At 37.4% G+C, this 23,240-nt stretch overlaps 1 protein-coding gene across 1 annotated transcript in view; it reads right to left on the bottom strand.

The window, feature by feature from the left end:
- The window catches only part of LOC107592956 (serine/threonine-protein kinase NLK), a 39,538-nt gene extending 23,500 nt beyond the window's left edge, over nt 1-16,038 (bottom strand). Inside the window, exon 1 of the mRNA XM_016282543.1 lies at nt 14,474-16,038. Coding sequence (XP_016138029.1) covers nt 14,474-14,895 — 422 coding nt within the window. The 5' untranslated portion in view covers nt 14,896-16,038. The remainder of the gene's footprint in view (nt 1-14,473) is intronic.
- Between the last annotated feature and the right edge of the window lie 7,202 nt (nt 16,039-23,240).

Genomic DNA, 23,240 nt, shown 5'->3' with positions numbered 1-23,240 from the left:
ACATGAAAACCCATTATAAACGAGGCATTCGTTGCATCCAGTGGGGACATAATTATGGATTCTAATGACTTATACTGTCTTTTTACGTGTTGCGTTGCATCGCGCTGCGTAAACATAAAACCATGTCTGCATTTGTGATCGGAGAAATGACAAACAACAAGCCCTACTCTACACTGCCCAAAAAACTCGCTTTAAATATATAAAATATAAAAACTCTTTAAATATAAAAGACGTACTTACAGTCTTTGAGTCAGAACAGCCGCCATTGTAGTCTACTCTCCCATGATCAGGAAACGGTCCTCCATAAAATGTGCTGCACACCATCTGAATATTTGGGTTGAACTGTTCTGGAACAGTGTTGTAAATACAACTTAACCACTGATTTCTAGTCGTGTCCATTTTTGGAAGACCAAACAAAGTAGTTTCGCTTTCAAAATGAAACACAGTGTCACACACGGTGGCCTAGAGAGTGAGCGGCGGCGGCCTACAGTGAGCCCGGGGGCTAGCGTGAGGAACGGCCAGAGGGTTAGAGTGAGCAGAGGCAGGTGGGCTTGAGAACGGCGCGGCCGGCAATTTCGACAAAGGAGCGTCCGGAAGGACATGTGACGACCCCGGGCTGGACATCGTCCTCTTTTGGAAGGCCAAACAAAGTAGTTTCGCTTTCACACTGAATCACACAGTGCCTTCAGGACATGGCGGCGGCAACAACAATACTACACGGAGAATAAAAGACCCTCTGTAAATCAACCACTGTTGCTTTCAAACTGCCTAGTAGGCGTGCACGATATAATAACATTGATATTCTGATATGGTTTAATGTGTAGTCAGATTGCAAATCCTGTTCTTTAATGAAATAAATATATGCGCTGCCAGTGAAGCACGGCACTGTGTTCATTTACACGTGTGCAGCAGTGTTATTTTTATATCACTGAGATGCTATTAAAGATTTTTTTCCTTTTAATTGTAAAGATTGTCATTTATTTCTGTTTTTGTCATTTTTATTACATACAAATAAAATATACTAGAGATATAAAAACAAAATAGCATATTTTTATGCATCAAGAGCTTGTAACACTCCAAAGAGAAAGGAAACATTTAAATCGCATCATATGCACCCCTTTAAAGGCATATAAAAGGCAGACATTCAAATTCACCATTATTTAAATAATTTCAAATACAAATTTCAAATAAATGTTTTAAAACCTTTAAGTTTTGTGATTTTCAAATTCAAATATAATTTTTGAGTTTTTTTAATGCAACTAATGCATTAATAATAGTTTTTTTAAAGTCTTTATTATATAGCAACCAAATTAAAAGCAAAATACTCAAAACAATGTTTAAAAAAAACCCAAATAATTCTAATTTCAAATTCCGAACACATACCTAGGCAAGTTAAGGCAACCATAAACAACAGAATCTGTTTATATATCTTTATGTGTAAATATCTTGTAAATGCCTTGCTACTGACAAATGCATGAATACTGTGGTATAGCAGAATCTCTACCTGCATCACATACAGTCCTAGATGTGGTCTAATAATGCAGTGATGTGTGGAAGTGAGGTTTTGGCTAATTTAATTTTAGAGTAATAAAAAAAATCAGTCCAGATAACAACAAAACTCTCAATCACCCTTTGAATCCACTTAGGAAGGCCAAAACATGCTTTAGATAAATGGATGCTATTATCCAGGGAGCTCTCCTATTGAGGACGGTTCTAGTAATGGCAGATGCCACGGCCCCTTCCTCCCGCTTTCACCAAGAACCAATCATGCTCAGTCCAGCTATAGGAGCAGCTTGAGAAAAACTCCTAATCAGTTCCTAATCAAACTGTACAATGACAGGGCCAAAAACAGGGTGGTGTTTGTTGTGCTGAGGAAATGGGCGAAGAGATAATTACGCCAAAACGGCCACTACCATCCATTCCCCAACTTCCTACAGTCCATCATCACTCCCAATCAGCAATCACACTTCCGGATATTCTCTCTTGCTTTCCCCGGAGCATCTCTGCTAGCAGGACTCCAGAACAAGTGTGAGGATCACGTAATAATGTTGGTGATGCCCTGAGGACAGTCGTGCCTGAGCGGCCCACTGCACACAGCGTGGGGGCATTCCTGGCCTCTCGCCACCACACTCACAAAGTTTTAAGGCAAACACTGACTGACTCAAGCCTGAGTCAAGCAACTGTTTGCTTGCACTCCATGTCGTGAGTCCAAGTCAGAATAACAAGCTAAAGCTAGTTTACAGGTGAAAGCCTGTAACCGAAAGCTTTGCTGGGATGACCCTCTGTAAATCAACCACTGTTGCTTTCAAACTGCCTAGTAGGCGTGCACGATATAATAACATTGATATTCTGATATGGTTTAATGTGTAGTCAGATTGCAAATCCTGTTCTTTAATGAAATAAATATATGCGCTGCCAGTGAAGCACGGCACTGTGTTCATTTACACGTGTGCAGCAGTGTTATTTTTATATCACTGAGATGCTATTAAAGATTTTTTTCCTTTTAATTGTAAAGATTGTCATTTATTTCTGTTTTTGTCATTTTTATTACATACAAATAAAATATACTAGAGATATAAAAACAAAATAGCATATTTTAATTTTTTACTTCAGTTTTAGTTTTAGTTAAGTACATCATGTTAAACTAAAAGAAAATTAGAAATCATACCTTGGCACTATAGCTGAAAATCTATAGTTTATTATTATTACATAGAAGTATATTACTTTTTATCCATTTTATTTCAGTTAATGTTTAATTTATGAAATGTAAATATCAATACTGTAATTTTACAGTTATACTATATAATAATTTTTTTTTAATGAAATGCTACATTTTTATTTTACAATAATAGTATAATTGTATTTCTTATTGCTTCATTTTAAATAATAAAATAATAATATGATTTGTTTTACTGTAAAATCATAATGAATGGGTCAAAATCAGAGGGAAACTCAAGTTGAAAGAGTTTTCTTTATAAATTCATTTCACATTGTGGTTACTGAAAGAGGTTTGAGCGTGAATGCCCCTCATTTTCCCTCAAATCGTTAAATCCGGAAAGGGTGATTTCAGAGCAAAAAGTATTTTTTGCTTTTTATTTTAAATGCAGACACACTCCCTAACAAAATCACCCCCAATAGAATGCTTAATTATTTCCAAACATAGCTATTCAAGTAATTTGGTGAGAATTCTTGCATTTTTTCATATTGCAATATATACTGCAGAAAAAGAAGACAGTATTGGTCTTTTATTTCCAATATCGTGTAGCCTTATTGTCTAGTATTTTAAATTATTTTCAAACCAAGAAAAGCACATTCAAGGCGCTCTTCTGAATTTCGAAGGGTACAAAATCAGGGCTGGTTTTGCTAAGGGTGTGTTTTACAAGTCTGTTTTGAATGGATGGCAAACAAACCAGACAGATGGCCAGAGATATATTCAAATTCCTTGTTTTAAAGACATCCTGTCGGTGGATAATGTTTCTATATTCAAATCGGACCGAGGGAGATCCAAACCACATCTATAACATTCATCAGAGGAATCCAGGAAGCTTTTATGCAGAATTGAGAGCGGGCAGCTAATAGGACAGATATAAATAGGCACAAGGAGTGTCAGGGGTGTCAGGGCTCTAAATGGAACGGTCCAGTCTGAGCAGAGGGCTTTTTAATGAACAGTTCTGCCCTTTAAGGAAGAGATGGTCTTCACAGTACTGTATTAAAGCTAAACCGGTCAGACCTCTGCTCCACCAGACACAATACACAACCACATCCCCTCTGAAAGAACATAGAGAAATAGAGGTGGGAACAAAAAATTAGCCAAAGAGGATGAATAGACGACGAAGCGGAAATGTGACATTTCATTTTCATTTAGTAATTTATCTATAAATCTCCCCCAGATGAATTTGCACTCTAAATTTGCACTCTTTGTTATGGTGCGAATATTTTGGAAAATCAACTAATAAGAAATATCGCATTTTTAAAGTACAGTTGTATCCATACATAATGGCAGAACGAGTACAGCATTTAATGTAATAAATACAGCAAATGCTCTTAAAAGAATTGTTCACTCATAAATGAAAATTTACTCGGCCCCAGGTTATCAAAGATGTCGATGAGTTTGTTTCTTCATTGGAACAGATTTGGAGAAATTTAACATTACATCACTTGCTCACCAATGGATCCTCTGCAATTAATGGGTGCCGTCAGAATGAGAGTGCAAACAGTTGATAAAAACATCACAATAATCCATAACTTGACTCCACGTCTTCATAAACAAATCCATGAAGGTAGTTTTAACTTCAGATGCTTCCAACTAAAATACAAGTCCACTATCCATAATACTGCTTCCTCCAGTGAAAAAGCCAACTCATCTGAATCAGTAGATTAACAATCAATTAACACTTAATTTCATCAAGGCGTTTTAATTTTAAACCTATGCTTCTGGCCAAAATTAATATTTTCCGTAATAACGCTTCCGCCAGTGGGAAAAAAAAGTAGAACTATTTTGGACTGTTATCGCTTGTAAACGTGCTTGATCTGCTTGAATATATCTCTGGTTCGCTTTACAAGCGAAAACAGTCCAAAATAGTTCTACTTTTTTTTCCCACTGGCGGAAGCGTTATTATGGATTATGAATTTTGGCCAGAAGCATAGGTTTAGAATTAAAACGCCTTGATGAAATTAAGTGTTAATTGATGGACTGGAGTCGTGTGTATTACTTGTGGATTATTGTGTTGTTTTTATCAGCCGTTTGGGCTCTCATTCTGACGGCACCCATTCACTGCAGAGGATTGGTGAGCAAGTGATGTTATTTAAAATTTTTCCAAATCTGTTCTGATAATGAAACAAACTCATCTACATCCTGGATGGCATGAGAGTGAGTAAATGTTTAGCAAAATTTCATACTATTCCTTCAAAACATTTTCTTTTTGTAAAATGCAATTTCTTTTTTTTTTTTCTTTTCATTTTGTGTTGAAATACGACTTTTCTTTGTGACATTCACCCAAATATCAAGGGAAAGAAAACAGAGCTGTTGACTCATTCTCAGCAGTGCTGTCAAGATGACTACATAAGTGCAGCCCAGAATAGGCTGACAGAGGCAGGTGAGTGAAGGGTTAATGTACACACTCCTGCACGCTTTCACCCCCAACACTTCAAAGGTAAGTCATTTCTCTGCTCGGTCTCTGCATCTGCCAAACCCAGAGCCTCTTAAGAGCTGCTTTTGACTGTTGTGGTTGTTAAAAAACAAAAAAACTTGTCCCATCTGTGAGCCTTTCAAGTTCAGGGTATAAAAGCACCAGGCCGCCTGCCATTATAATATGCCTAGACACGCACACACACACACACACACACACACAAACACACGCGCACACACACACACACACACGAGCACACACACACACACACACACACGCGAGCACACACAAACATATACACACACACAAAAGCTGCAGCAAAACCAAAGTTCAAATCTATTCAACAATCATGTAATGACTCTTTCAATTATGGGAATGATACTGATAAATGATCACATCTGACTAATTAAGACATTATTAAATTTCAGATAATAATAGATGACGAGAAGAAAAAAAAAATCAAAGAATTTCGGGTTCAATCATGCTGTTCATCACACTGGGAAGAAACACACTCTGCATGACAAATCATATTTAATATTATAATGTTGTTAAAAGCATGTTTGATCAGCAGCTAAATTTGTTCATTTTCATTTCAGGGAGAAAACTGAGGAGGATATGAGGTTCCTCTCCCAAAAAAGAAAACACATCAAACTTTAATTTGTAACTGTATATAACTGTATACTTTAAATTTCATTTACATTTACAATGGAGATGGGAATAAATTAGTCATTACATCAATAGCAGCTACCACTAGTGCTCATTTTCCTAAAGCTCTCCCAAAACTCGACTCCATATGTGCTTTAAGAAAACTCAGTGATCTTCAGAGATTTGGACACTATGCAAACGTAAAGTCATCATACATCTTTTAAAACTCAAGCCTTGATATTATTTGAAAACTCTTTTACAAAACCTTAATTTCACCTACACTGCCGTTCAGTAAGAGTTTTTTTTTCTTTAGAAAGAAAAAAAAATACTTTTATTCAACGAGGACACATTAAATTGACATTAAAGAATTTTTTTTCGATTTTACAAAAGATTTCAGTTTCAAATAAATGCTGTTTTTAAACTATTCATCAAAAAACTCTGAAAAAAAGGAATCACCGTTTCCACAAAAATATTAAGCAGAACAACTGTTTTCAACATTGATAATAATAAGAAATGTTTCCAAATAAGCATATTAGAATGATTTCTGAAGAATCGTGACACTGACAACGGAAGTAATGGCTGCTGAAAATTTATCTCAGCCATTTAAGTTTTTAAAATACTCAAATAGCAAACACTTACTTTAAATTGTAATACTTACTTTTTATCAAAATGATGCAGGCTTGGTGAGCATAAAAGACATCTTTCAAAAACATTTTTTTTTTTTAAATTTGTAAGTGCTTTAACTGTAGTTACAAGAACAAAGCACAAATCACATTTTGTCTGTCCCATTCATTCAAACTAAAGCACTTAGTAAACAAGTGTCATATTAAGTGATGCTAATCAGGTAAACAGGATGCAGAAGTTTCACCACTGCACAAAAAGAGGAGACTGCATATTTTTGGTGTACCAATCTACCAAATGAGATCTTAAGAACATCAGTTTCATCAAGTCAAGCTGTCCATGACCACGCTAACACAGATCAAAGCATGAGCGCAACAGACGCAGACTGACGCTTTAATGGGCAGCGAAGACTACATTCCTGTGCAGAGCCATGCCTCTTCCCTAAGAGACAGGGGCCAATGGGGGCATAGTTGAGAAATGCAATTCAACCCATTGCTCCTTTAGCTACAGCTGTACGAAATACTATAGAAATTTGGCAAAAGTACACATTTTGAAAATCAACTAAACCCAATGACAAACAATAGCCTATTATACAGGACACATGCCATAAGAATGCATGTGTCTGGCATTTCATCTCTATCAGCTCACGGATGGAGGCTGCATGTGTGAATACAAGTAAGTCATGAGGGCTGTGATTAAGATGGAGACAGAGATATTGTTATCTAGTAGGTCTCCGTTTTTGGATCTGGTTTGAGTAGCAGGAGGCCTGTGGGACGGCACACAGGTTGAACAGGCCAAATCTGTTTTTATGATTTGTATTGTTAATATAAGATTGAGCAATCTGTTGGCAACAGACTTGCTGACTGTGTCATTCCACTCCCTAGTTCCCCGTGTCGTGAATCAGCATATCTTTTGAGGACTAGCAAGGGCCTTGATTCACAAAAAAGACACTACCATTACCTGCAACACAATTGCAAGGTCATTTATTAAATATAGCTGATGGGCATTGCTGGATAAAATGGCAATAATCTTCATTGCAGTTGTTATAAAGTAAAGTGACAGTGCAAAAATGTACAGGCCCTCCATTTTTATTAAGCAAAACAGTTATTCAATATTCAAGGAATATGTTAAAAAAAATACAACTGCAGAATATAATTAAATAAACAAATAAATGAAGAGGGATTATTTTAACCTATCAACTCTACTTCCTGTGTAATACATAATAAATAAATAAACTTAATGCTTAATAAACTCAATAATAAATAATAAAATAATAACAATAAATTTCCCTTTCATGCACATGTAAGTGAATGCACTGAGCAGCCCATGATCACTACTTTTGACAGTGCATGCTTGGAATTTCTATGATGACAAAATTTTCGCTTAACTGTAACAGTTCTGATAGTGAGACAGGGTTATTATTGTTAACTAAAATTGAAACCATTTAAAAAAAATACTCGTTAACTGAAATAAAACAAAAAACAGTCAACTTCAATCTTTTTTAGTATAAGTTGAAGCACTAAAATAACAAACTAAAACTAAATAAAAAAATGAATAAAAACCATATAAATATACAATAGAAACTAATAAAAATGACAAACACAACAAAATCACTAAAAAGTAAGTAAAATCCAAATGAAAACAGAAAATATACAAATAGAAAATAAGTGACAATATTAATAAAAAAAACTATAATAGTATATCAGCGATAGTAAAATAGCTTTGCAGTGAGACAGCCCTAGAAACGTCTGACTCCCTGGGTAGTGTGCTTATTTCAGAATGAGAAGAACAACACAAAAATCTGCTATAACGTAAACATTTCAGTGCAAGTGCCTTCCTATAGCTCAAATAGTAAAGCATGGCTCCAAAAACGGCAAGGTCATGTGTACAATTCCCAAGGAAAGCAAGAACTGATCAAATGTGTACCTTGAATGCAATGGAAGTTCCTTCGGATAAAAGCATCTATCAATTACAAAAATGTCAAATGTATGTAAATGCAAAAGTAATCAAAGGGCAAGAAGTGACCACAGCTGCATCCTAAACCTTGCTTACAACGTCACATTAATAAGCCACACAAAACATAATACAGGACACACATGGAATTCCCAGAACCCACAAATGAGGCATCACAGTCAACTGAAGCCTTCTAAAATTACAGCGGTTAGCATTTAGCGCTCCTGTTTCCCGTAACTTTGTTCACATACACTATGAGTCAAATCTCAAACTACATGCGTAAACAGTACATGCGGGCCAATAGGTTTCAAAATAAACTTTTTGGCTGAGCACCAAGACAAAGACTGTTATGCCATTATGTCCTCCACATAAGTACTCCATGCTTTTAAAATCATACTAGAGTCACAATTTAGAGGGCAGCATGAATGACAGATATGGATTTTTCCCAGAAAGCATCAGACCCAGCAGTTTGCACTTCGTTTCCTGCAGACTGGAATATGATCGAGTAATGCTTAGCGCACAGGGTCTCTTTAGCATAAACCATCAATTATATTCAATTTCATTTTCATTCTGAGGACAGGATGTAGTCCAGACCCGTTTGCAAATTCACTGCACAATGCGCTTACTTTAATAAAGCAAAATATCCTGCAAATAAGCAGATGCAAAATGATAATTTAGATTATGTATAGCATGAATTAAAGATCATTAAAATCCAACACCATCTGCATCAGAACCAAGTATGTGACACACACACTGCAGGACCAAAGCCAACTTATCTAAACTTTTGCAGCTGCGCGACTGAAATGGCACTAACTAGGATACACAACACCATCCAAAACCAGCCTTCTATAGATAACACAGAGACCAGGCTTAATCTTTGAGTCTTTGATCATACATATCATATAAAAGCACTAGCTGAATGATACATGTCTGTTGTAATATGAAAATAAATGTGGTTATATTTGGTTATACTAGATTTATATTTTATCTTATTTAACGATAATCATAATCGTTGCATTGTAACTCACATCCCGCGAACAACAGTGTACAATTACAAAGAGAGTAAAACTTCTTTGAAGTACTTGGGTTATGTGCAATGATAGGTGGGTAAATTTCCTCCTCTTCACTTCCTGTGATGTATAGATATACTACAAATATTTAAAGAAATAGTTCAACTAAGCATACATTTTCTGTAATTATTTACTTAAACTTGAGTATTTTTCTTCACAGGAGATATTTTAAAGGGGTCATATGATACGATTAAAAATTTATACATATCATATAAAAGCACTAGCTGAATGATACATGTCTGTTGTAATATGAAAATAAATGTGGTTATATTTGGTTATACTAGATTTATATTTTATCTTATTTAACGATAATCATAATCGTTGCATTGTAACTCACATCCCGCGAACAACAGTGTACAATTACAAAGAGAGTAAAACTTCTTTGAAGTACTTGGGTTATGTGCAATGATAGGTGGGTAAATTTCCTCCTCTTCACTTCCTGTGATGTATAGATATACTACAAATATTTAAAGAAATAGTTCAACTAAGCATACATTTTCTGTAATTATTTACTTAAACTTATTTTTCTTCACAGGAGATATTTTAAAGGGGTCATATGATACGATTAAAAATTTTGCTTTCTCTTTGGAGTGTTACAAGAAGATCTGTAAAGTTGCAAAGACTAAGAGTCTCAAATCCAAACAGATATTCTTTATAAAAGTTAAGAGTCAACCACGCCTACCTAAAACATCTCGTTCTAACACGCTCCCACATGTCTACGTCACGATCTGGGAAGATTTGCATAACTTAAATATAAATTCATGCAAAGAAAGGCGGCGTAACTTTTATTCTCGCTGTAGTATTGTTGTTGCCGCCGCCACCATGTCGTGAAGGTGCTGTGTGTTTCGTTGTAAAAGCTAAACTACTTTGTTTGGTCTTCCAAAAGAGGACGATATCCGCTTCGTCATGCCTAGAGCTGATCCGTGCTGGTCGCTGAAGAAATATATCAACTTCGCGCTGTGGATCGCCGGATTGGCTTTCACCGTGGATGAACCGGAGTCCAGCCCGGGGTTGTCACATGTGGTTGCCGCAAGCCTGCCCGCTGCGCCATTCTCAAGCCCACCGGCCTCCGCTCACTCTAGTCCGCCGTGTGTGATGCTGTGTTTCGTTGTGAAAGCAAAACTACTTTGTTTGGTCTTCCAAAAGAGGACACGACTAGAAATCAGTGGTTAAGTTGTATTTACAACACTGTTCCAGAACAGATCAACCCAAATATTCAGATGTGTGCAGCACATTTTATGGAGGACTGTTTCCTGATCCTGGTAGAGTAGACTACAATGCCTGACTGTTCTTCACATCGAACACACCTACTAGTTTACCACCATGTAGTGCTTGTAATAACTTACGATCGCAATCTAATGTGTGTTTTGGCTGAAATATAATGTTACTGAAATATGCTATTCGAACGTCCGGAATGGCGGAATTTGCAAGAGCAAAGACTGAACGCTTCTCCAGTGAGGAAAAGTTCTGCGAGGTTAAAGCGTGCGAGCAGACCATCTACGGGGCACAATAGTAATCTTTTATATTGTAATCCTTTCATTTTTAATATTTGGCATGTCTGTGCACTGCTGCGCACCCCTGTGTGTGTAATAAGCAGAGTGTACGCACGTTGTTCACCTGCCTATCCACCGTTTTTCTTCAACGCGGAAGTAAGCCTATGGGCGAGACTTCCGGTTCATTAGCTGCTATAGGTAAATAACGAGAAGAATAGCAACGTGCAGTAAACTGTAAAACTGTTTGCACTACAAACTAGTGTGTTCATAATTAAGATAATACATTAAAATAATATGGTAAGACACCAATTTTCAATATCAAGCAGAAAAAACTAACTGTTTTGTACAGCTAAAAATATTCGGACGTGCCCATTTTTACGGCAAGAAAAAGGTGGATAGAGACCGAGTGCATTTAGGCCACGCCCACACCGGGGGGGACAATCCAACGCTCTCCATTGACTTTCTATTGCGGAAAACTGCCTCCTTGTCATTTCTGACTTTTAACAAAAAACAGAGCAATGCCTAAAATATGCTATGTGACAAGGTGTATAGTAAACAAGCTTAAAAAAAACAGAACTACATTTTTATAAGCTGTCGACCCCCCAAAAGACAAGCATTTAGGACACAAACAGTTGTAGATGTCGGGGTATTTCACGTTGGGCCGTTCAGTTGGATAATTTCTCAAACAAAAGGAAGGTTAGGAAAAGGGGCACTGACATAGACCAATAAAATTTTGTTTCTTAATATATCTCCTCCTCTCAGATTCACATAGGGTGGTGAAATAATCCTTTGACATGGTTAAAAATAATGAATGGTCTTGCTGCCGATTATGTTTCCCTCCAGTGGGCGCAGTTCTCAGAGTAATATGACATGTTGCGCTCTACTTTTGTGTCCTAAATGCTCGTTTTTTGGGTCGACAGCTTATAAAAACGTAGTTCTGGGTTTTTTAGCTTGTTTACACCTTGTCACATAGCAGATTTTAGGCATTGCTCTGTTTTTTGTTATAAGTTAGAAATGACAAGGAGGCAGCTTCCCGCAATAGAAAGTCAATGGAGAGCGTTGGATTGTTCCCCCCCCCACCCGGTGGGCATGGTTTTCAGATTATGACACGTGTCGCTCTGTCTCTATAGTCGCATATTACTAACGCGCTCTTTAACTGACAAAAAAAATATTGCGCCATTGACTTTAAGCCAGGTTTCAGTCGGTCAAAGGTGCAGTCTATTTCAGTTGCCTCAAAATAGCAAAGCGCCAACAATGCGCCTGAACACACCTCTTTTCAGACCAGCATTTGCCATGGGCGCAATTGCATTTGCTATTTAAACAACGTGGCGCAGAACGTGAAAATGATAACTGCGTCGGGCTGAAACTAGCAAAAAACACTTGTCAACACATCAACAAGCTGAAAAAATAAAACCAAAGTTTTTTTAGGTAATGTGTAATGTAATCTTGTTAAAATGGATTTTATACAATTGGTATCGAAAAAAGTATTGTTCAGGAACCGGTATCGAAGTCAAGGAATCGTTATCAATATTGAAATGTTTTGAACGATACTACTTGTTGCTGTTCCAAAAAGTGTGCAAAAACACCATAAAGTATAAATATGACCATATGACTTTATTTTAAGTATTCTCAAACCAAACAATAACTTTGTGTGACACATACTGAAATTTAAGCCATTATGCACTGAAAGTCATGCTTTTGAGTATTTTCTGAGGCATTACAGCTCCAGTCCCCATTCATTACAATAAGATGGAAAAGAGTACCCAGCACATTTTGTCCAACTATCTTGTTTTGTATTCCAAAGAAGAAAGAAAGTCATACAGGTTTGGATCAATATGAGGTACAGTAAACATGAAACCAGAATTGTAATTTTTTCGTGAACTCTCTTTAAATAACCATGGTTCTTCTCATCCCCCTTTCAGAGGGTATAAATCCTATATGATTATTCCTCTATGGTCGTGCCTCTGGAGGACAGCTATAAATATACCAGCAGGCAACAGTGCAGATTAAAAGCAGACAATGAGCAACAGGAAGCGATTTCGAGGAAAGGTCAGGCTAAGATTACATGGGTGGAGGTAGGCAGGGTGGCTGTTGGTGAAAGCTCCCCTAGTTTTGTGGCCCCTCTGTAGACACCAGTTACAGGTGATTCCTTTGTGTATAAACACACACAGAGCCTATATATATGCTAGAATAAGTACTAACAGAACTAACATGTCAGAGAATGAAAACTGTCCATTTCATTTAGTTAATTTATTGCTAAGTTTATTGCGTCTAATACATTGCTCTCCCAAGAAATTAACCTCTGAACAGAAGCCAAGACAGGAGGGTGTGTGCTTAAAAGGATATTGCATTTCCTCTGAGTTACAAACTCATTCTGAGAACATGCACTCTCTCCTTCCTTCAGGCATTACCCGTTTTACTCAACTTTTCATCTCTGGTCTGAATTGTACACCACTGGAGATGTATCCTTGTGAACTGGTTTTGTTGCGGCTGAAAGAAACGTTTTAATAAGCAACCAACCGGATATACCAAAGTTATTCACTAGGCATTTGACAATGTAACTGCATTATACATAAATATATAAGATTCAACCACACACTCAACCAAATGTTCAATATCTATTGGTAACACCTGGGTTAGGAACTATTCTCAAGACACTCAAACTGACATGAACTAAATCTTGAGCATTTAAGTATTGAATTAAGTTATTTTAGGCTTATCCCTTAAGCACAGCGATGTTCCCTTAGTGTACATCTTAAATTCTTTGCCAAAAGCTGTTCCTCATTCCTCTTGAACTGTCACACAGAAATCTAAAAATACAGTACCTCTCCTTCCCAACAAGCCTGACAGGTGAAACACTTTAAAGGTGCACTCAGTAAGTTTTGGTTTAGGTTTAGCTTGTTCTTCCTTGTTGCAATGGGCAACTGTCTGTTTATACGCTATTTGTCCACTTATTCTGTTTGACGGATCGTAAACACGTTGATCCATGCCATCAGTTCTTTGCTGTTGGTACTTTAATGTTTATTCTATTAAAGCACTTTCTAATGTAAACCAACACTCTCATGGCAATTTGTAACTATTTTATGTTTAATTCATATAAACTAATTTGTACATAATCAGAGGTGGGGTTGGGGTGGATTATCATGCTTATGTTTTGTGCTGTGTTAAGTTTCCGTATGAACCACATCGCTCAAATCGCGATCTTGTAAAATAGTTTTTTTTTTTCAATAAATTGTTGGGTAAACATTAATATTGTCGTTATTAATGGTAGTCAACTGCATGCCACAGTTGGTCATGTGACATTAACATGGCGGCACCCATGAGGAGGAGACCAGCTCTGTGTGGAATAACAGCTTTTTTTGTCTAGAAAATTCTGAGACTTCCTCTCATGAGAGTGTAGCCTACATCATTTTAATGATGCTTCCCAAAAGTGTCTTAATTTGTAAAACTTTTCAATTTACATAAAAATTACTGCGTTCACTTTTAGAGTCAAATTCAAAGTCGCGTGCTCATTAACAACATTCACTTGCAGAAGTTGTTAGAATGGTATTTAAACGCTTACCAAACCACACCGAAAGCTCCGTATCCGATCGGTCTGTCCGGCTCTATATCCAGCTGTTGTTGTAAGTGATGCGAGTGTTGGTGGTGGTGGTGGTGATGCGCCTTCACAGCGGCCGCGGCGGCGGCTTGAACTTGCGCTGGGGCTGCAGCGGCCGCCGGCCCCGGAGCTTGTCCAGGAGCGGGCGAGGGGAAGTACGGCTGCTGCTGGCTCGGGTTCAGCATCACCGCCGCCGCGGCGGCCGAGCCGGGGTGCTGGAGGTGATGCTGGCCCGGGTGGTGATGGTGGTGGAGGTGTGCGGGTGGCGGGAGATGGGGCAGCTGGTGGTGATGGTGCGGGTGATGCGCCGCCACTGCCGCGGTGCCGCCGTTGTACGCAGCCATCATTTTCGCGGCATTGGAAGCCGTCGTTCCGCACAGAGCCATTCACTCACCCAACAGCCCGAAATGAGAGGTGGAAAAACAAAACAAAGAGGCGAACGAGATGGAGAGGGAGGCTGCCAAGATGTCAAACTCTCATTTGGCTGTCATCGAGCCAAACGACGGGTCAAATCAAAGCATAAATGTCCGCCATACATCAAGATGAGTGTGAAAAGGTGTCATACTAACAACTCTCCAGCTTTGATCTGACCTACTTCGGAGGATCTTTCGCGTTATACGTTCCAGACTAGCAAAATGACAATCTCGGACATCCAAGAAACCTCTCGAGGAGGGTAAACAAAAGAAAGGTAAAAAAGGAGAGAGGGATCAAATCAAAATAATGCGCTCCCCCCATAATAAATCAATTCCGCACGGCCTTAAATCTCCCTCATGTTGGCGGCATGAGGAGCACCTTGCTTCGCTCGAAACTCGGGCTTGTATGGAAATGGAAATTAGGTGACTAGTACAAGTTACGGCGGAAATGCAACATTCATATTTGCCATTTTGGGCTCATCCAGCCCCGTTTCCACCGCCAGGGCTGCATGCAGTTTGCAGAAGTTACGTGGATCTCAATCAGGCCACCGTTGCTGATTTGGTACTTGCTCGCCAGCTTGTTTACATTTACATGAAAACGCGCAATTCTCCCGTGCGAAAAGACTGCTACACTGTATCGATCCGGGAAGCTTGTTTTGCAGAATGGCGCTCTGTTGCCGTTTTCATTTGCGCTCCAGCCCGAAGCTGTAGATGGATAGCCCCAGATCCTCTCCAAATGTCAAAATCCCCTCGAAACACCCATCACGCTGCTCAACAGAGCAATCCGTTTTCCTGGAACAAGGAAAACACTCTTCCGAAGCCTTCAACTTATTTTCCCCATCGATAACGATGTGCTCGTTCACCGGCGTGTCGCTTTCTCGCGCTCAAAATCGTGGGCATGTATATCCAGTGAAGAAGAATTCAAAATAAAAACATCCAGTGTTCCTTGCAGTCATAAAACAGGCGGCCAGCGTCCTCACCTCCTCGCCGGATGGTGCTGCCAGGACCTGGGAAGACACGCGCAACCCTGCCGTCTTGGGTACCCGTCTATTGCTAGTCCGATTGACAGGTCTCTAAACCAATCGCGTTTCGCTTCTGAAGTAGCACAGCCAATCAGCGAGCGAGAGGAAGAGACGGAGCTCCAGCCATAATAAACAGGCCCTTCTTGCATGTGGAAGCTAGCGCCATTACGGCTACACGATACTGTAAAAGATAGCGAGAGTCTACGGAGGCTTTGAGCCGAAATGGAGAGCGAGGGGCCCCACTTACCCAGAGCTATTACGCGAGACATGCCATCCAATTAGCACCTGCCATTGAAGTGAGACCCTTGTCTGAAAGGAGAGCCATGATTCGCTGTCAAATCGTTTTTCAAATCGAAGGAAAATGCACAGTAACAAGGACGGTCAAATATTATACAATATATATTATAGAAATATATTTTCCAGTCTACAGAGGTTATAGTTTGCATAAAAGCTGCATAAAAATACGTTTTACTTTGAAAGATAAAGTAAAGTTTAATTTTGAACTCTATATGGGAATGCAATTATTTGTTTACAATGAGTCAGAAATTTCTTGTAAAATCTTAATTTTTTTTTTGTAGGATACTTTATCTTGGAATCAATTTCTTACCATTAAGTTGGATCTGTAGTAATGTTTAGTGACACTAAAGTTGTTGTTCATTTTATTTAATTTTTTGATAAATGTCAAGTCAAGTGAAGATGTCATGTGTCTACAATGTTTTAACTTATTCAATTCAATTTAAGTTGGCCAAATATATATAACTATTATGTTTTTGTATATTACCTTTTAAATATTTGCTGTGTCATGTTAAGTTACTGTACCATTATTACCAGTATTCCCAGTGTTCCCATTATGACAACATGCTCTACTATTCAACATGTCTTAACTTTTTATTTATTAATTTATTATTTTTTATTTTGCAGCATCAATGTTTAGGTATGTGCCTACACATCATTCTGAGAATTATTCACTGGAGTAAAAAAGTGTGACAACTAGCCCCGGGCGTCCTATAATTAAAATATTAGGTAACGTAATTGAATAATTCAGCTTATGTGTACATTTTACATGCATATTTTCATTCTTTTTTAGAGTGGACTTGTTTACGAGGCTGGAAAACTTAATCAAGTTGACTGGAGCAGTTTAAAGTGTACAGCTGTACATTCCACACCTTTGACCTCAACTCTTATGTGTTTGCTTAAGGATAAATGCTTCATCTCAGCTGACTCTCACAGCACTGGCAGTGTACTGAAGCATGCAGGTGATGTGTTTATTCATGATATAACTTAAAGCACTGTTTAAGCATTAACTCCACTGAGTCCACTGAGACTCAGAATCTTTGATTAATTTTCAGCAATTATTTGATATCATGGTGGCGGAATGAGGTTATAGACCTCGTTTAATTTGCTTTTAATGACCTTTTCAAATGTTTAGGCAAACCAGTGTTGCAGTATGATACTGCTATGTTGTTGCAGTTTCCTGGAATTTAACCACCAGGGCATTAAAGGCTAAAACTAAAGCAAAGTGATCAGCTGCAAAATCTTCCAGAAAGAGTGACTTCTGTACATATCTGATTAACCACTGGAAATATTTTGAACAGAATAATTAATCTCATGTCCGGGTCCAAAATAAACTGGCGCCCTCCTTTAAGTGCAGGCCTAGTTCTTATGGATGAGTGGGATGTGCTCTACATTGAGTCCGCCTGTACCGGAGAGAGGGTGCTAACTGTCCCTCAAAAAAAATAAAAAAGACATTCCCTGGATTAAATCAGGACCCACTGATTTGGACATTGTTCTGTCTTAAAATGCAGCAGCTGCAGTGTTTTAATCAATAATGACAAGGCATCATCTACAATGAATTTCAGTTCAAATTACCGTGCTGAGTTTCACACAAATGTAATCTATGTAAATAAATCACTGCATTCCCATTTGGTATAGAACTTAGTCAGGTTAGACATCATATTGAATATAACATGTATGAAAATGAGTCAAATTAATCTGGATTAAAATCGGTTAGAACTGTTTTATGGAGTTTTATTATTTTGATTTTTTTCGGAAAGACATTTTGTCACTAAATGTCTAAAGGTGGTTTTCCGTAACCCAGGTATAGTCCTCCACGCAAAATGAAAATTCTATCATTCTTTCTTCTGTTGAATACAAAAGAAGAGATTTTGAAGAATGGTGGTAACCAGACAGTTTCAATTCCCATTGTATTCCATTGTATTTTTTATCCATACGGGGGCCAATGGGAACGGAAACTGTTTAAGTTCCAACACTTTTCAAAATCACTTCTTTTGTGCTCCACAGAATAAAGTAAGTCATACAGGTTTGAAACAACATGACGGTAGGTAAATGTTGACAAAATTGTCATTTTTGTTTGAACTATCCCTTTAACCACTAGATTGAATTTTAGGGTTGAGAGTTGAGAGCACAGCATCTGAGCGCTGATTAAATGAATTAAAGAAGATATAGAGGAACCCTGCTGATTATTACTGTATAGATGAAGATACAGCAGTTTCTTAGCCTGCATGCTGTTATACTAACATAATTTTTTTTACTGTGGTTTAAATAAACCTCATTATTTATGCACCATGTTTAAATGCATTAAACTGACATGAAGTGGTATGCAAAACGCAAGGTTTTGTGTCCATGGCTTTTGATGAGATTATCAGGCAACACAACCCATTTTGGACATTTTGAATGCATAAGATATCTGTTTGATGTTTGTTCATGCCAAGAGTACACGTGAGTGTGTCTTTGCAAGTACAATGCAGAAAACAGCATCATCCAGAAAAGATAAAGCTATTTTTTATTGTATTCTATTTGTTTCTATTTTTGTGAATTGTCAAAAAAAAAAAGATTTTAAAGATGCACATTTATTTTTTTAAGGGCTAAAACGTTTTGTTACTAAGTGCAAGGTTTGACATATTGACTAAAATAAACAGTATCACAAGAGAGCAAAAAGTGGCTGAGGATATCATCAATACAGGCCATAATTTTCTACACCACGCATGATCAATAATTCAATAACATGCATTTTTCATTGTTCATTCAGTTTGACCAGCTACTCAGACGCATAGAGAGATTCAGTTCACATCCTGTTGAAAGAATGAAGGATACAAAGGAAAAACATGATAGCACTCTTGACCATATCCCATAATGTCTAAGCTTTTACCCACATAAATCTAATAGCGGACAATGATATAGCGTTATTCTCTTGCTACAAAAATTTACTGAATGGTTGAGGATAACCTAGACGTGGGGATCTGCACAGAGATTCGGTGTCCTAATTAGGCCCTGGCATTGACAGTGAGTACTGCTTGGGGCACTGTGGAGGGGAAGCTGCAGGAATGTAGTGCTGAATAACTCCAGGCAGACCATAGTATGTAAGTGGAGCAGAAAACAGATGGTCCTGAGCATGCAGAAGAAAACACATCAAAACACAGAGCAATCCATTAATAATCCAAAACGGTGGTGCATCATGATTGGGGATGGAAATCGCAAAGATTACAAATCTGGATCCTTAATGGTTCCATTAATCGATATTTTACTACTTGTATGGAATAAATATTTGGGAAAAGAATTTAAGTTTCATAATTTCAATAATAAATACATTTAAATTGAATTCGTGCAATACATGTTTACACAAATGTTTTAATGACTTTTCAGTCTCTATAGAGGTGTTGGTCTGAAAATGTGTGCTACCTGCTCAGGATGTGTGTGCAGTTATAACAGGCATATTTTAAATTAAAACATTTGTAGAACATGTGAGGCATGAGAGAAGCTGAAGCTGTTGGATGCAATATCACAGTGTGAGATGTGTTCAAAATTAAGGTAGCACATCTTGTCAGGAAAATAATGTGCTATCAGCATAACGTTCATATGGTGCGATACATGCTCTAACCTAACCTTAAAACCATGTGGACAGCGTTGGAAACATATGCTGTTATGCAATCCAATAATTGGCATTATACTGTACAACAATGCTGAACAAAGAAAAATGTAGTAACATATTTCATAATACTGGCACATCTCATAATGTGCATCTTTAACTGCATATTGTCTCATAACAGCCACTAATTTATAGTATATGAGCTACTTAACCATAGTTTGGAGACAAATTTGTACAAAGAATTGAGCTAAATCTGATGAAACGGTCACATAAAACTATATAAAACTGTATAAAAACATATAACTATATAAAAACAATATGGAATATGGAATGTCCACTTAAAGTTAATATCTGTTAATGTGGTTGCTTCACTAAAAAGAACTGACTAATGATAATCATTCAGTCACGAATCATACTACATTAGTTGCTCTTTATGTTTTTGATTCATTAAAAAGAATTGTCTCGAGTAATTTGCTCTGGAGTGGGACTACACTGATCTGTATGTTTGTGTTTCACTAAAAGGAACCATCTCACAAAAGTCATTCATTCGGGAACCAGATTAGGTTCTCGTTTCCCAAACCTATGATGTGCACCAGCAATGTGCTCGATCAGCTGATAACCTCAATTGTTAAGATATTGGGAAGAAGTGTTAATAAATTGCAAGGTGTCCATAATATTGGCTGTAATCTGGTCTAAAATACACAGCACTGTCAAAAGTAAGTGAACATCCAAACACCACTCCCAAATGAGCTTGTTGAACATTTAATTTCAAAACCATTGACATTAATAAGAAGCTGCTCATCTATTTGCTGCTATAACAGCTTACACTCTCATGGAATGGATGTCCACTAGAAGTTGGAGCATGGCTGCAGGGGTTTGATCCCATCACGTTGAGGTCGGGTTGGTATTATGGCATGTACATATTCTTTTGGCCACCTATTGTACATGTAAGTAATTTAAACATAACATGTAGTAAAGATTACAGAACGGAACATGAGAACATAATTCGTAAATGGCTCGAAAACGAAGAAAAGACCACATGAGGAATGTCATGGAAGTATGTAATTGATTTTTTAAATTATGTGCATGTAAATTATTAATGATTGGATTTAATGAATCCTATACTCTAGGTACAAATTTTAATTGCAAAATCAGGTTGTATAATGAAAAAATGTCGCCGTTCATGCAGCTACAGTCACAGAAGCCTTCAGGCCTTCTTTCAGAGCGAAACTCTGTGTGCTCACCACACATCACAGTGGTACTGTGTACATAGTGACTAGGCTGCGACTGTTAAACTGGTGAGAGACTGAAGCATTGTTGATCAGCCTGTGGGAGAGAGAAAGGGAGCAGTATCTGCTTGGCTTTAGTCACAGAAGCATAGAATAGAGCCTACAAAGACATTCAGTGACACTGACCTCATACTCTGCGAGTCAGCTCTATTTAAAGCACAAGGATTCTTTCTGCTGTCTATTTTTACTCTCCTGTCTTGAGCATATTTCTGACGGGGGATGGGGGGAGGAGACTGAAATCACTGCCATTTGTAACAATTCTATCACTTTGGAGGAAGCACGCTTTGCTTTTGTTAGACGTGTCAATCACGGCCCAAATATGGAGCGCTGTTTTGATGCAGGTAGGTTTGTGAGATGTTAAATGGTATTATTAGAAACTAAGAAAGACTGAAGCATTATGTTCCACTTTTATCCTCAGCAGATCTTCACAGGAGATGCTAGGACAAGTCAGGACCCCTGGCGGCTTCATACATTCATCATTAATGGATTTCATAGTGGATTTTCCCTATGGGCATGAGAATCAGGATCATTCTGACCTTTTTTTCTCCACAGGCATCTTTGTTCTGCATAATAAATGCTTATGTATATGTATAGTAAAGACACTATTTAACTGTACATTTTTATGCCGACAGTTTAAATTTTAATGGATTGGAATGGATGTATATATATATATATATATATATATAATTGTAAAAAAGCATATATGTACTTCATTCCTTAATGTTAATTCTACCACACAATTTTGACCTGATTCTCTTTATTCGTGTTATGATACAAAAACTCTCAAATTGACCTTCAAATGTGATTTAAAGCAACAAAATTCACTTCATTTCATCTTGTCAGTTTTACACTGATGTTCTTATCAACTTCTAATTTCAACAATATTTAAGTCTGAGAATTATTACAGTGGTAAAAATATTAAAGAAATATTGAACTAATGATTTAATATAAAGTCATCATATTATATAATTCAATTAGATTATTACTTTCTTTTGAACAAAGTTCATCCAATATTTTCTAGATAGATTAGGCCTATGACTGAATTGCACAATTATTTTCATTTGAATATATGGCTGAAGGTTTTTGCATTCGCTTAGGGGGATTTCTGTACATAACCCTATTTGTCTTCCATTAATCATCTTGTAGAGAGTTTGTTTTGTTTATTGTTATTGTATGTAGAGATATATATACATACACACATGGACATTTATATATGATGGAGATGTGATTGGTAAAGTGTATATTTTGTCATATGCATTTTATTGTTCCCCATTTGAGTGTGTAAATTGATACTGTTCAATATAAAAAAAAAAAAAAAAAATCATCTTGTAGTACACTTCTCACTCTTGATGGTGGCTTAGCTACTTACCTTAGACATTATGATGGGCAACAGCGACATCTAGTGTTACACTTCTAAATTCCTACTGAAGTGGGGCAAAAACAACACACCAACAACATAATTAACTTGAAGCAGTAGTTAAAATGGTAAGGTTTCTGAATTCCGAGTGCATAAAACAATAACTAAACGCGTAGACAAATTAAAAAAGTCAATAATCAAATAACCACCAATGTTTTAGTTAAAGACAATCTACCACACTCACCCATATGTCTTTATCACCTCACCCTCCAGCATTCTCTTCCCTTGAATCACCTTTATACCAGTGCCAGTTCAGAGACGCCAGAGGGATGCTGGGACTTTCCCTGGGAAAACTACTATACTATATATACCGTATATAATACTATAATAACCGTAAGTCAGGGTTATAAAGATGAAGAAGGAAATAGAAAGTGGGGTGTGTGGCTGTAAATCCAAGGAGCAGGTATGCTTATCGCTTGAGCTGTTGTTTAAATCAAGTTGTAAAACTGGAAAAAAGGTATTTTATCACAATTAAAATGGTGTTAACATACGTTTTGTTGAAACAGTGAGTATTTTAATGTTCAACGATTGGCCCCATTCGCTTACATTGCAAGTAACTCACTGTAATCTGCATTTTTGCGTTTCTTAAATGGGGTGAGGGGCGAAATACATTTTTTTGGGAACTCAACATTAGGCCACAGGCTGCCTGATTAAGCGTAACCTGTATTGAACCTAGTATAATCCTTTTTTCAACAGTAGTCAAA

This window comes from Sinocyclocheilus grahami, unplaced genomic scaffold (assembly GCF_001515645.1).
Source record: "Sinocyclocheilus grahami isolate Dianchi unplaced genomic scaffold, SAMN03320097.WGS_v1.1 scaffold161.1, whole genome shotgun sequence".
NCBI classification, from domain to species: Eukaryota; Metazoa; Chordata; class Actinopteri; order Cypriniformes; family Cyprinidae; genus Sinocyclocheilus; species Sinocyclocheilus grahami.
Note: the sequence above shows the minus strand (reverse complement) of the source record. Positions and strands in the feature narration are given on the sequence as shown.